Source organism: Mytilus edulis, chromosome 5 (assembly GCF_963676685.1).
Source record: "Mytilus edulis chromosome 5, xbMytEdul2.2, whole genome shotgun sequence".
NCBI lineage: Eukaryota > Metazoa > Mollusca > Bivalvia > Mytilida > Mytilidae > Mytilus > Mytilus edulis.
The window spans coordinates 80833391-80850199 of record NC_092348.1 but is presented as its reverse complement, the minus strand read 5'-3'; the positions used below and the strand labels follow the sequence as shown (position 1 = coordinate 80850199).

Here is a 16809-nt window from a genome sequence, read left to right as displayed (position 1 = left end):
ATTATGAAATCCAAGTGATAAATGATGACAAAATTTTAATGATATAATAAACAATAAATATTCATATAAAATACATATATTAGAACATTAAAATTGGATTTGTAATATTTTCCTTGACATCTTGATGCAAATTATGTCTGCGGGAAAAAAGGGGGATTTTTTTTTTAAATCGAAAAAATCGTAAATATATTCTAGTGAAGGTGAATGATTGATATATCCAGGAATACTCATTATGACATACCCCAAAAATTCGTCCCATAAAACCAGATTTTTACAATGTATTCACTACGTTCTTATAATGTCGATACGACGTAACAAAATGTTACGTCGGATTATGACAGTTATAAGCACGTTGTCACAACGTAATAAAATGTTACGTCCTGACAAGGTACTAAATTTACGTGAATCCGACGTAATTTCATAACGTCGTCTGTACGTCTGCATCCAACGTTGGATTTTTACGTTCCCACAACGTTGGTACGACGTAAACTCACGACATGACGTTCAGACGACCATTAACCGACGTCGGGAGTACGTCGTGTGTTTACTGGGATGGTATCAGTAAAGATGTTAGATTAATGTCCATACCTGATATAATATTCTTTCGTAACTGGGGTGAAATTGTTTCCACAAACGGTAGAGTTTCTGCAGAATAGCCGTGTGCTGTTCTCACCATGTTGCCTGAATTTCCCATATTTAAAAGCTGTTCCTCGCTTCCTGCGGCTGCAGTTCGTGTGTTTTGTAATGCATTATATGCGGACTGTAAATTGAAATTTGACCAAGATTGACCTGAATTTGTAGAAGTATGATTGATGATATTGGATGCACTATCCACCGGAACGGAGACATTTGCATTTGGTGTTTCTGCGATTCTACTAATACTGGTAGTTTCATTTCTGGCTTGAAGTAATAAATTAACTTTTCCTGTTAAGCCGGAAACATTCTGTTGTAGGGATTGTACAGTCGATGATAATTTTGATACAATTCCAATCAAAACACGATTGTCGTTACTGGGCGTGTTTTCATTATTGTTTGTGTTTGGTGCATCCTGGGATCGCGGATCCCCATCTACACGTGCGTTTTGTTGTGGCAATGCATGATGGTATACCGCACTACCATTTAAGGGTTCCTCACCACGTGTGTGACTGTCTTCGCCTCGTGCTTCCTCTCCACGTGCGTTTGTTGTGTTTGATGTGATACTATCGGAATTTTCGTATCGTTTCAAAATTCGTACCAATGTCAAACGTTTTGCATTTATAGGAAAAGCGATATTCTTTCTTTCTAACTCTGCTTTTAGTCTAGCAATTGTCCAATTTTCAAGTAATGTAGGATTATAGACTGCGTTATTGTTTTTCTTTTTCCTAATCGGACCCATTGCGTCCGTGCATGTGTATATATAAATGTAATGTCAAATGCAATATAGGTGAATAAATAAATAAACAGACCTCAGATCTATGAATAATAAAACTCCAAAACAAATATAAAATAGAACATATATCGTATGAATGAAGACTTCTCGCCGTACAAACACGTGGATTGTTCAAAGTTTATTCCATGCTCCTTTTCCTGATATATTTTATCACACGGGATAACTTATTTGAGTTCATATAAAGTCTGAATAATCCAACACTTAAAGTTTATGCACAGCAGTTTAAATACTGAAACAACTATTTTGTAATAATAACTTTTTGTAAAAACAAAATTAAAATATGCTACGATGAACTGGCAGCTTAAAACGAGCTTATTAATACTTTACTTATATCTCCTATCTGATTGGCTAACCAATCTTCTAATTATCTCAGTTCTCTCAGTAATTTCTAAAAATATCTCGGTTCTCTCATTAATTTCTAAAAATATCTCTCTCTGGTTTCTCAATTTGTATTCTATTAATATCCCACCTGACGTAGGCAGGAATTATTTATCGTATAAACTACAATTTAAATCTTTAAATTACCAACTAAAGGACGCCTGTCTAATAACAGCTTGATCTCAGAAACATAGTCTTCACCGTGGAATAAAACAAGGACGTCCGTTAAGTTCTCTTATTTTTGTAATAGCAGTTGAAATATTGGCCTGTAGAGTAAGACAAGATTCAAAAATTAAAGGGTTTCAAATTAAACTTGATGAAAATACGCATAGTCTAAAAATTTCCCAATTGGCTGATGACACAACACTCTTTCTCAGTTCTAAAAATGAAATACACCAAGCATTGAATCTAATAGAAATATTTGGAACACTTTCTGGTTTAAAACTAAATAAATCTAAAACAGAAGGTATATGGTTAGGTAGACTTAAACAGTGTAAAGAAAAATTGAAAATATACACTGGAGCAAAGAACCAATTAAAAGTTTAGGTGTCTACTTTGGATTAAATAAAAGTAAATGTGACAAATTAAATATTGAAAAAAAACAATGAAACAGTCAAAAAAAAATAATACTTGATTGGGAAAAAAGAAATTTAACAATGATAGGTCGAATAACAGTTGTTAGGTCGCTTATTTTACCTAATCTTACTTTTTTAGCTTCGGTTGTATCAATACCCCAAATCTACATGAAAGATTTCAAAAAACTTATATATAACTTTATATGGAATGATAAACAAGAAAGGGTAAAGCGTTCAACACTTAGCAAAGATAACACAAATTGAAGTCTGAAAATGACAGACATTGATAACTTCTTAAATGCAGTACAAATTAACGACAAAGGAATTTGCTAATTGGAAAGTCATTCCAACATATTATTTCAATAAATTTGGTAAAAACAACCTTATATTTCATATGATGCCAGACAACATAAAATCATTACTTAATTTAAGTAATGCACTACCCTCATTTTACTTGAACATATTAAAGAGCTGGTACAAAGCAAATAATACACCAACAAGTAACACACCAATCACAAACTTAAGAAATATTAGGCAGCAAATGGTGTGGGGTAATAAAAATATAAAATTTAAAGGAAAATGTTTAGTTTACCTCAATTGGATAAAAGATGGTATTATTTTCATTAATGATATAATTGATCAAAAAGGGCATATATCACAAACAGTTATATTGGAGAAATTAACCTCAAAACCTAATTGGATCTCTGAACTTTTAAAATTGAAAAACTCTATTCCGAAACAATGGGATAGTACATTAAAATCTGACAAATCTTTGAAAACTTTGGTAAAAACATATTAAACTTTTCCTTGACTGTTAACAAAAAACAGAATTAACTGAAAATATGTCATCCAAAGATATATATAACCATTAAAATAACAAAAATTATGAGAGACCAATAGGATTCTACAAAAGGAAGAACATCTTCAATCTAGAATCAATCACTCCAATAAATAATGTGCTACAATTTACTTTTACTTATTTAATTAAAAACAATTATAAAATGTTAAGATGGAAATTACTCCATTATATCCTCCCATGTTAACAATTATTACTACAATGGAACATACAAGAAACAAGTATATGTGACTTGTGTAAAAGAGGGACGAAAGATACCAAAGGGACAGTCAAACTCATAAATCTAAAACAAACTAACAACGCCAATGCTAAAAATGAAAAAGACAAACAAAAAACAGCACACATGACACAACATAGAAAACTAAAGAATAAACAACACGAACCCCCCAAAAAACTAGGGGTGATATCAGGTGCTCTGGAAGGGTAAGTAGATCCTGCTCCACATGTGGCACCCATATCTAGAGAACTCTGGATTATTATTGTGTAACTTGACTGAAGATTACGAACACTTTTTCTCGAATGTCAATTCTTTCATGAATTTTGGAAGAAAATATATGTACTTGTAAGCAAAATCAAAATTGGGTCACATATTTTTAATTTTAAAACTTTAGTACTGGGCTATAAAATACATGATCCTATGTATAACGATATAAATCTTTTCCTAACTATCTTAATATATTCAATTTATAAAAGTACTCATATATCAAATTATAAACAAAAAGGCACAGACGGTTATGCAGTTTTCAGAAATGAATTTTTAAACACATGCGGAATTAACAAATATATTAATGCTAAAAACAGCACATTTTTAAATGATGTAAAAAGATACATATGATCATGAATATCTAGCTATAAAATACTTTCATGTATAGAATTTATTTAGCAAAAGTTGACAATGTATCTGAACACGTGGCAATAAACCAAAACAGCATGATGTCTGAAAATGTACATAATTTTGTCTCCAAACACATTTATGCATAATTAATCAAATGAATTTTCAACTAGAATGTCGAGACTTACCATATACAATTTTTTACTAAGTTTAAGTTGTTCGTAAGAATCAATAAAACGTATAAATTTATCCGGACAATTGATCAACCAGCTTTTATAAACGGTTTTCAATAATAAGGTAAGGGTCAATGATCATAAAGTTTTAATCTTTAGAAACAGAACCGGAAAAAAATGTACACTTTCCGTAATCATGAGACAATATATTTTGCAAAATGTACGTAATAACCATGAATTGTAAAACTAACAAACTATCTATAAATATGAATTCACTGAATAAACTCCCCGGTTATCCAGTGACTAATTCACATGGATACTCGGCCAACTGCTGTAGGTCGAGTAATTTGTAGTAACAGCAAAGAAAATGCAATAAAGATATTATTTTTTTTTTTAATGCATGCATCAGAGACTAAAATCAACTAAAACACATCCCAGGGTTTTTAAAAGTCTTTAACGTAATGGGCAGTCAAAGAAGACATGAGTTTTGCAATGCCAAACTAAAAGTATCGACAGGCAGAAAGGTAGTCAGGATTTATTTTTTTCATAATTTAGTAAAAGTTTTAATTGATTTATGGTAACGAAATACCTGACTTAATAATTTACCAGTGATGCATTGATTACATTCGTTAAAATCTATGACATCCCTTCACACACGGGCATAACGAACGAGTTAGGATATATAAACACCGTATGATGGAGTCAAAGGCACATCACCGTCTAAAAAAGAAAGTTAACAATAGGGATAGAAATTCTTCTCTTTTGCCGTGCATTTTAGTATGAAGTTTCTCCTTAGAAACTGAAATGTCTAAATCAAGAAAACGGCAAGTACTACTGTTTATGTTAGATTTTCTTAAAGTAAGTTCCTTTGGTCAATTTCGGTTGTATATCTAGAGAACTCTGGATTATTTAACGAAACAAATGTCATCCAGATAAAAATAGGTATTGTTAAATGTAACAATGAGGTGTTGGCACGTTGTTTTTTTATATATCTTAAACCTATTAAGAATTTCTATCCCTATTGTTAACTTTCTTTTTTAGACTCCAAAAATAGTTTATACAATTATTTTCGTAAGCTTCATTGCAAAAGTTAATTATAAGTTATTTGATAGTATTAAGGGAGGTAGTTAGAAGCGCTGACAGATTAGTAGTGTAACACATACTAGATGCGGAATTGACATGAAATTTAAATGGTTGTTTGTGTTATTTTAAATTTGTCTAAGTTTTTTATGATGATGTTGAGGTCTTCTGTAATGAAATGACCATTGGGGCCATATCTAAAACTAGATGTTTCACAGGCTCGATTGGAAGAAGCATATTTTACATATTGACGTCTGATGTAACTGACGTATAATTAAAAATGACACTTCTACTGGTTTTTCATTAGCAAAAATAAATAATAGTTGGCTCTGTATTATCAAAATATTGAGTTATGTAGTCATGGATAGTAGAGTCATTGTACATACTAGATAAACTAATGAAATCAATGCCTATATTTCTGTATTTTAATTTAAGAAAATGCCGCTTATGATTTTTCAGTTTTATCTATATTAAGAAACAGCCTATGATGACAAAAGGCTGTAATAATACGGCTAACAAATGAAATTTTATCACAATTCTGAAAAATAGAATCAGTTTGAATATCAAATAATTGGTTTGGAAATTTCAATTGTGTTTCGAATATAAATGAAACATAAAAAAAAGTATGTCATGGTCTGGATGAGTGTTTACAGAATAAAGAATAATTAAACAAAGAATAAAGAATAAATAAGAATAAAAAATAAGGATTATAAACAATAGAGAATAACGTATACTGGTATCATATTATATGCTGAAAAAAAAAATAAAAGAGAAAAATGACACATAATATATATTTAAAAAGAGAGAGAAAAAAAATACATTTAAAATATAGGAAGAAAAAAATGACATCCAATATATATATATAAATAAAAAGAGAGAAAAAATTACATTAAAATTTAAGAAAAGAGAAAAATACATAAATATTGAAAAAAAAAATATATAAGAAATGAAGTTACACTACCCAAAAATTTGTTCTAAATATTGAAAATTTTCACTGACAATATTCCAGTCATTTTGAAAAAAATTGTGAAGTTGTCTATTTTCAAAACTCGTATGTTGTTTATTTCCAAGTTGTTGATATTTGATGTAGTGTTATATAGAGAGCAATTGTAATGCTAAATATTGAATAAAACATAATTTTATTTAATCAATCGATTTCATTTTTTCACTGACAATATTTTCACTGACAATATTCCAGTCATTTTGAAAAAAATTGTGAAGTTGTCTATTTTCAAAACTCGTATGTTGTTTATTTCCAAGTTGTTGATATTTGATGTAGTGTTATATAGAGAGCAATTGTAATGCTAAATATTGAATAAAACATAATTTTATTTAATCAATCGATTTCATTTTTTAATCCTTTTTCAAATTAAGTAAATAATGAATATGTGGAACTACTTTCCAAAATCTATTATATAAAAAATGTTTAAGGCTTTTCGACAAAATGTGAAACATAATAGATCCATCGTTATAAAACAGCGGAACTACTTAGAATGGTATCTATGATCATTGAATCTGTCCTTTTAAATTTTTCCCTTTTTTTGAAGATTGAATATACATGTCGACACTGAGTGTAATTATTATCAGACAGACATCAATGTGGAAGTTTATCCGTAACTTCACATATCAATAGCGGAAGTTGTAATAATTAGCACCAATTACGTATCAATATTTTTTGTATATATACCAGAATGTTTCTCTGTATTTTCACAAAGTTACCGACCAGCAAACATGTAAGTCCACTACAGCATTAGAAATATCAAGACTAACATAACTTTTAATTATCAAAAAGTTTGGTTTTTTATTATATATATCTATTATTATTGTATTATTGTAACATTAATTTCAATTGATAGTTAAAATAAAAACTGAATGTATGGTCGTTCTTAATTAAAAAAAATTCAGAATATCTTTATAATCTTTTTTAGAATTAAAATGTTTAAACAAGTTTTTATATATAAAGCCCGAGGCTAAACAACATGATATGTGTCATAATATCATTTTTATTAATATTCACTTTTTTTAATCATTACAATAATTAAAATGAAGTTGTGGTTGTACATATATTTTAAAGGATAGACAGATAACGTGAGATGATATTTAAAAAATGAGATCAAATAGATAACAAGGGGTAATCTCCAAGAATTACGAACAATACCGCTAAAAAAAAGTAGAAAAAAAAAACACAAGAGAAAAAAAAAGAGAAAGACGGAAAGGACTGTTTTAGAAATTTTTCATATTGCAATCATTGTATATCCTTAAAAGTTGCATGTCATTCTGATACCATTCGATGATATAGTTAATCGGTATTTTTGATTTTCAGAATGAAAGCCACACTTGCCATTGTCGCCGTCTTGGGTCTGTTTGCCCTGAACTGTGTTAGTGCTGATGGTTACGGCAATGGAGGTGGATGGTCCGGGTATGGTAATCAAGGATACGGAATGGGAGGTTACCAAGGATATGGCAAATCAGGTGGTTACCAAGGATATGGCAAATCAGGTGGTTACCATGGATACTCCGGATATGGAAAGAAGGGAGGCTACGTTGACGAAATCACACACTACCAACCGCTCCCAGTTTATGGAGGCGCTATGGCTGGTCCATATGCCGGTGGATATGGTGGAGGTTTGGCCGGTGGTATTGGTGGAGGGATGGACGATGGTCTGTTCGGATTAGGTGGAGGACAAAACGGAGCTCTTCGTAAGTTCTATTTTTAATCGAAAATAAATACAGTTGGTGTATAAGCGATATGATTGATTATCACGTTATTTCTTTTACAATAAATTCACATGGTAAAACATACAATGAATTTTCTAATTTTCTAAAATTGTATTGCCTACTTAGGTTACCTGTCTTCAAGAATTTTGCTATTATTTCAAGAAATTAAAAACTACATTTAAATTCTCAATTATAGTTTAGGGTATAATTAGAAATGTAAGATTTGATTAGATTTGAATGGTGGATGCTAATTGTAACATTTTCTATTTTCAGTGATGTTTTTCCTCTTGTTCCTACTTTTGAGCAACAACAATGGCGGCAATGGTCTATTCGGTCGTTAAACCTAACTTGATGTAAGTATTATACACATATAGTCATTTATTCGTGTTATTGTAACCAAATAATGGTTACCGTTGTAATATATTGTTGTTTGGCATCTTCTATTGTAATAATTGTAATAATTTTGTTGGCCTCATTAATTGTAATCATTGTAATAATTTGGTTGGCGTCTTCAATTGTAATCATTGTAACAACTTGGTTGGCGTTTTTAAGCGACAATAAAACATTTAACTTGAAGATCAGTTTAAAATAATTACATGTGTATATCAAATCTAGTTCGATTTCTCTGGCAACCAGAACACTTATCTCAATATATGTATTTAAATAAGTTTGGAATTGTATGTGTTCATTTTTTTAGTTTTATGAAAAAGATAACAAATTGAATATGTATCACTTGATAAATATTAGATCAAACGAAATAGATGACCTCTCAAATATGAACCACACACACGAGATAGGTATAAAATTGCAAAACAAATGTGGACATGTGCCCTTCACTCATTTATCTATTTCATTGAATCTGTATTACTGGGTTGCTGTCACATTGATATTTACCCAACTTCTCAATTTTTTTCATAATTTCTTTATTAACACTGAAACTCAATGACAATATATAGGGGTGTTTTATAATTCTATTTTCTTATTTGATTTCAGTGTATAGTGTTAGATGTCATGAATGAATGATGTTATAAGAATTACGAAAGCAGTGATTATTTGAGAAGCATCTGAAGAACATGTGAACTCTAGTATTTGAAATGGAAAAAATATGTATACTGTTACAATTTGATAAAAAGTGTAAATTTTAGTGCATTGTAATTGTAATAATGTGTGATATTGAAAATAAAAGTAGAAATTAAATTTTATACGCTTATCATTGCTTTGCCAGCTTGTCTTTAGATATTCCACTGAGAAGCTTTCAAAAACACTTATCTAGTTCGACTAGCATTTATGAGCTTCCTATGGCTAAGAAGCATCGGATCAGTTACAAAATAGTCTATAGTCGTTCTAAAATGTAAATGTGAGCTTTCCAAGTGAACACCTATAGTTGCATTAAAAAGGTCATCAACTTTAGGTATCTATGAACAATCCAAGAGTACATTGTTTTTGCAAGTTATTAAATGTTACCTTATATACAAGCAAATATTAAATAAAGTTTCTGTTAATTTTTTTTGAAATCGATTCATCGGGTCGGATACAGAGTGTGGACGAGCGAATGAACAAAGACACGGATACAACAATCACAGTAACTTTACATTACCGCAACACTTTTTAAAAACCACAAGAATTTATCTCGTTATTAAAAGACAACGTTCACAGCTAACCAACAACAATTTTACAAAAACAAAAACTTAATTCCTTGAAAGCATCATCAGGATAATGCTACATATATAAACATATATTGATGGAGAGATGAGATTACATATTTATCTAGAAACTTAAAACAGCTGGTCAAATGTTGGCTAGTAAAATTAATGGTGTTTTATTATTATGTCTGTTTAAGTTGCTAAGTCGATTTTGTCAATATAACAGAACTGCAAACAACTGTCATATAAGTTGGAGGTTTAGATAGCTTTAAAACCACGTTTAATCCACCAATTTCTACCTATTAAGGAAAATATATTCTTCACAGAAACAATCTTAATTGACCTAGATCTTTCATGTATACATCAAGTTTTAGAATATGCATGGCAGCTATGGGACTGTTCCTGTAGGAGATATGCTGAGAAAATTGAGCGCTTGCAACTTGAGCCAGTCATTATTTTTACTGGACTACGGAAAAAATCACTATTTTCAAACTGGAGGGGAAATAAATTTTTAGCCCTCATTATTTCTTAAATATATTATGGGCTGTCACTCGAATTATGTGTAGATATAAATACGAGAACGTGTCCTCACTCTAGAGTACCGACATGTAATTTTTCCTTTGTTCAATTCGTACATTGTATTGCAATATTATAAGTTAGTGTCTTGTTTAAATTAACATGTTAAGAAAGCGTCTGCATGTTACATGTGATTATATGTCCTGGTTTATATATTTTTTTTTATCTAATTCAATTCATTCAATACCTATAGATATCATCATGCTCACTATACCAACTAATGATACGATAATATACCATTCAATATTTAATACTAAGACAAAAATAATATTTTATATGTTATATCCATTTAGATTTGAATCTTGGAAAAAAATCGTTGTTTAGTGAAAATCGAATCCTGCATTAATAAATACTTTTCAACAGCATTGGAATTTTTATAATTTGTATTTCATCAAAACTATAGATGTTTTTGAAAGTCTTTTTGCATTTTAGAATAAAAGACACTTGCTGTTGTCGCCGTCTTTGGTTTGTTTGCCCTAAACTGTGTTAATGCTGATTGCACAATACATTGCACAGCCATACCCAATGTACGGAGGTGGCGTTTGGCGTTTCAGGAGGATATATGGATTGTGGTCTTTTTGGTGGGGACGGTCTTTTTGGAGGTAATGGATGAAGTGAGTCCAATTTGGTAGTTAATAAAATTATTTGGAGAAAATATGCAAACATCTGCAGTTAGTACAGCTTTTTTTTTATATAGTGACTTTTGAGGTACAGTGAAACAACAACTAACATAACATTCAGATATGATCAGAAATAAAAATTCAATGTAAAATTCTTCAGTTTGGAAATAGCATCTAAATCATAAATGTAACAGCTTGTCTTGTTTCAAAAAGAATTGAACTTAATATTGTAAATGTTTTTTATATCTACAGTGTTACTCTTATTACTGTTCGTCCTTTTGAACAACAGAAACAGTGACGATTTATGTTATAGTGCTTAGAAAGTAGGTATATTAAATGTTGTTGCACAGCGTCTTTGTCAAATGAGTAGGTCCGGTAAGGGCCGATTTTGGCCTTAAACTTCCGGTTAAACTGTTGAAGATTTTTGACACTTTTACACACGTAAGTGTCTACTTCACTCGATTCAATTAGTTTTTATGTGAAAGATTTGAAATGATTAAGTCATTAAAGACGCTTAAATTCAAGCTTAAATACGAAAAAACAACTATAAAATATGCCATAATATATTACTTTTTAGATGGGTTTTGTCAAAAATGAAAGTCGCCGCATCCGTGTTCACACTCAACCTTTATATATGTTATGCATTATCATCAAATACAACTTACAATTTCTTATTAAGAATGAACACAAATGCAGTCGCTTCCATTTAAGACGGAAACCGTATATAATTTAACTAAAATGCTTAAGGGGGCTCGTGGATATACAAATGTAAATCATTTTTGTTCTAATATAGGATTTCGCTATATTTGTCTATAAATGAACTATATCATATACTTACCGTTCATTTAAGCTCACAATCTGCCACCGAAAGAAGGATACTTTTTTGTTTATGTCCTTTTTTCTGTTGAACTAATAGGAGAAATAGAGGTAATATCGATATAAAAAAGGAACTAAATTACAAAAATCGCTTAAATTTTACAATTATTTAGTTTATGTACAGCTTATTTGAAAACAATAATAAAAAATATAGGTCACCGATGAGTTAAAAAAAATATTTTAATTTTAATGCCAAAAAAAAAAATGGCATTTTTGCACCAAAGGGAGATCATTTGGAGTTTTTTCAATGATATAAACATTTGAAAACCCATCTGGGGCCAAACCGAATCGATTTTTTTGGTTGATTTGTTTACCATATCATAAGATAATAACTTATAGTGTACTGAATAAAATTTGTAATGAAAAAACAAATGTGGAGAATATAAACAGAAATACAACTCAAATCTTTAAAGATATCTTTGTCCTCTAGGTCTATTATAAAAGAACTGCAATTATCTTGATCATTATAGACCATACTCACTTAAGTTTCCGTTTTTTTGAAATTATCTTCAATTCAGTACAGACCAACGAGAAAAATGCGTAATGATTTATTATTGCATTAGAATGCAAATTGTTATTTAAAACTCTTTACCAAACTTTTCCGAGATTTTTTCATTCAGGATAGAAAACTCAAAGTTTGGTACCTGAGAAAGATGAAAAAATGATTCTTGAGAAAAATAAGATACATATTCTTTGTATTGTCAAAACATCCCATATGTATATAACAGAAGTATTCTACTTTCCAATAAATAGCTAAAAGTTTGGTAAAACTGCTTTATTTTGGGGCCAGAAAGGGGTCTTACTGGACATACTCCTTTTGTTGACCTCTTTGTTAGATTTATTTGTATGCTTGTATTTTCAAGTCAGTTGTGTTGTATGTACATATGTGATGGTTTTTTTCACAGTGTTGGGCTCCTGGGTCCTAATTATCGTCACATGAACCTTTAATGTCTGTTTGTGTTGCTACCCGGTTTTGTCTTCTAATTGAACTATAAACAAGTTTCACACAAGTGGGAGGTTTAGCTACATATAAAACCAGGCTAACCTGTTCGTTTTATTTCCGGAAAACATAGTCGTGAATCTACAGACTGTTTTCGGTTCGGTAACGTTGTTTAATTTGTTTTTGTGTTGATTGATAAAAATGCCTTCATCATGGTCTCCGCTATAATGAACTCGTCAAAATAGAAGAACGCAAGATAAAATATTATTATAATGATCGTTTTTATCCATCTGTTTGGATCAACTGTCACTTGGGCATTTTAACATTTTACCTTTATTTTTGTTATCTAATCTTTCTGTATATTACTTGGTAAGGTATCTAAAACAAAATTAAAAAAAATTACAATTCACAATTTTTTATAAGTCTCCAGTAGATCAATCGATCCATTAGTTTTGAATACTGAAATAAATGTGTTTTTTTTTTATTACAGGAGATGGAGAAAAAAAAGAAAACAAAGATTATATATTTGCTGACATTTTCATTGTTTCACACGTTATTTGTTACCTTAAATAAATAATTATGTATAAATAGGTGTGTTTGTGTACATGATTATTACTGAGTTGTTTGTAACGCAAAGAGCAAGCATCATCAAAGTTGTTCCAAACCATAATAGATGCAGCAAATCTGACGCGTCGAAATGTTCTGTTAATCATGATCTACTACACAGGCACTTGTCTCAGAAAAATAAACATTTCCTATATACCTTAATAGTTGTGTTATATTAAGGTATATAGGAGTGTGCGATCTGTGAAATAATGTCTGTTTATTAAATCTTTGATAGTGTAAACTGTAAAGCACCATGCAGCAGAATATGCATAATTTCTCAAGGGCAGTGCATCTGATCACTCCTTATCACAGTTGTGTAAATTTACAATCAATAGATTAACAACTATGAAACATTTCTCCCTAGTTTTGACCACAGGAAACAGTGAGTTGGAAATGTTTCTGGACATGCATAATTAACTTTCTATAGTCATGATCATAGTGTTTAAATCATTTTGATGTGATTCTTGAGATGAAATGAGTGTGTATATATAATTATTTTGATGAAAGCAAGGATTCATGTTAGTTATATGTCTGTCACGTGGTAATAGGTATACTTATTTTATGAAATCATTACAAAGATATCGAATAAGAATAAAAGATGATCTCGATATTTTAGGTATTTCCCTTCTGTATTCTTTAATTTTTAAGGTAGTATTTTTCTATTCGTTAGTATGTTTTGCCCTTTTCTCCTTTTATTCATATTTGAACACCAGTGTTCTCTGTTCTTTTTTTTTTAAATTTTTTTTGGCCCATTTTTCTGTAAATTTTACCCATTCTCCGTTATTCTTTCCTATCAAGATTTCAGACCTTAATAAAAAAAAAATATACTTGATGGGCACCATGACATTCACTCACACTAAACAATACACTATATGATTTGGAAAAAGGACAAATATATTCAGCTGGGGCCCCTAAACAAAAATGTGTACTTGTTCAGAGAAAATTGATAACACACTAAACTCTTAAAACATACATCTGTACAAAACAAAGAAAGACCAGAGGTTCCTGGCTTGGTTGTATATTTCTTTATCTCAAATAAATCATGTACATATTTAATCAAGAAAGGACAAGAACCATTTAATCGGTGTTATTTTTTTGCACTTCCTAAATCATTTGTACATTGGAATCCTGAACCCCCGCCCCCCATTCATAACTAGATATTTTAAGGTTCAAAGGTAAAAAAAAAAAAAGATACAAGGGACTGTGATTGGGATTAAAATAACAGTCAGTATTGAAAGTTTATCTACCAGTATACTGATAAAATGTGTAGAATTATAGGTGGCAGTAAAATAAATCAATAAATTGGAACATACAATTTTCTCTATATTTTTTTCTATTTTTCTACATGCACGTGTCAGATATTCCTTTTTGAAAAAAAAAACAAGAAGAAAAGCTGTTTGTTATACTCAGAGATTCTCAAAGCCGGTTACTATGTAGCTGGTCATCATCTCCTCAACACAAGGGAGGGGTCAAACTTTCGAAATTATGTTCTTAGGGGGGTCATTATATGTTATAGATAATGCATATTTTAAGGTTTTTCTTGTCGTAGAACACACCGAGGGGTGTCCGGATTGATCAAATGAGAGACCGACCGGAGGGAGGTCTTTCTTTGAACAATCCTGACACCCCGAGGTGTGTTCTACAACAAGAAAAACCTTAAAATATGCATTATCTGACTTATATACCGTCAAAAAAATATTAATTTTATAAAGATTTGTAAAATTTAGTGTCCTATTTTACCGACAACACTAAAGTGGGATATTCCTTTCTAATGCGTTCAGGTTTAAATACGCCCTGCGGCTCATGTAGAATGTGAAATAAAACTCACTAAATAATTTAGATATAAACCTTTTAAAAAATTATTATCCATACACAATAAAAATATGACTGTAACTGCATGAAGTAAGACACAAATGTATTGTCATCATCCGATAACGGTGTATGACAAATACAAGACACATTGTAAGTAATTTATAGTACCACTTAGCTTATGGAAAAGGGGGAGGGGGTATGTTTTTTTTCTATTTGTTATGTTATTTCTATCGCGGAAAAGTGGTTACTTTTTTTAACAATTTTACTTGAATCGAATGAAAAATTCAGAAAGATTGTCCTTTGAATAGCAATACGTTTTATTAAAAGATAATCAGGATATAATTATATACCCTACGCACCCGACCCTTTCGTGAGTTACGTTAATGTTCACGGCCGACACTCGGCTAACCGAGAGATTGGTCGGTTAATCTATATAGAGTATGCGGCTATATCGGCGGTTGGTCTGTTAATCGGGTTGGCTAAAGTCTGTTAATCAGGTGTTATCGAGAAAATCATTGAAAACTTAGCATGTTTCATTATATAACCTTTTAAATATATGTTTATCATAAAAAATATTTATGTCTAACAAAAACATTCAATGTACTGAATCCAGTGGTGTAATTATTATTTTTCTAGCTTCTATGTACGATCTATAAAATGAAAAGGCAAGTTACTCATCAATAAATTTATACACATTTTACACACACAAAATGCACACAAAATGACACTTGAGTTGAATTTACTTGCATGCAATATTTTGAACATCGAAAAAAGACAGGCATTATGTGTGTTAACCAAATTGATATCATTGTGTGAAAAATCTGCACGAAAATCTGTATTTTGGTGACATAAATCAATCTTTATTTAAAACCTGGTCTGTTAATGGGTCGGATGTATAAAACCCGGTCTGGTCTGTTAATTGGTCTGTTAAGAGTTATGAATGACAATAAAAGTATAATTTTATTACTTTATTGTGTGTTAATTTGGTAGGCTCAAGACGAACGGCTAAAATATACGGAAACAACACTTGAGCAATGGAACTTAAAATATATACGGAAACAAAACATGAGCAATGGAATATAAAATATATGGAAACAAAGCACATGAACAATTAACAATATAGGCAATGGATATTGAAAATTGATAAAAATGGTTTCAAAAAGTGTTAAATTAAAGTAAAATTGATTTTATCCGAGAATGGTCGCCTATATATATCATGTGGATTCTGTTTAATTGTCATGCATGACACCAATTTGTCATGTACATTGGTAACCATTATATAAATCAGAGATTAACGTCGTAATGTAACTAAACATCAGTAAGTAAAATATATTGGATGCCTAAATATAAAGAATAGAGAAAGAATAATGAGTAAGATAAATAAAATGTAGAGAAAAGTAACATAACAATTTAAAGAATACAGAAATAAACAACACTCCCAATCCGGACCATCATGGTATACACGAGAATCTGGATGGAGATACAGAATATAAATAAAAGATAAGGACAGTAGAGAGTGATGCATTGCTAAAAAAAGAGAAAAAAAAACAATAATTGTTTAATAATAAAGACATGACCCCCCCTGGGTGTTGAAACAGTAACGGATTGCGATGTACTCATATTGGTGACAAATGCTTGAAGTTTACATGTGACAACTGCAGTTCTCCTCTGCACATATGTAGAAAAGGAACCAAA

At 30.5% G+C, this 16809-nt stretch overlaps 1 protein-coding gene across 1 annotated transcript; it reads left to right on the top strand.

The window, feature by feature from the left end:
* The first annotated feature begins 6996 nt into the window (after positions 1-6996).
* Positions 6997-9238, top strand: LOC139522539 (RNA-binding protein squid-like). Its single transcript, XM_071316012.1, has 4 exons — positions 6997-7056; positions 7647-8023; positions 8315-8394; positions 9035-9238. Exons 2-3 carry the CDS (start codon positions 7648-7650, stop codon positions 8380-8382), a joined length of 444 nt encoding a protein of 147 aa, XP_071172113.1. The 5' UTR covers positions 6997-7056; position 7647; the 3' UTR covers positions 8383-8394; positions 9035-9238.
* Positions 9239-16809: the final 7571 nt, after the last annotated feature.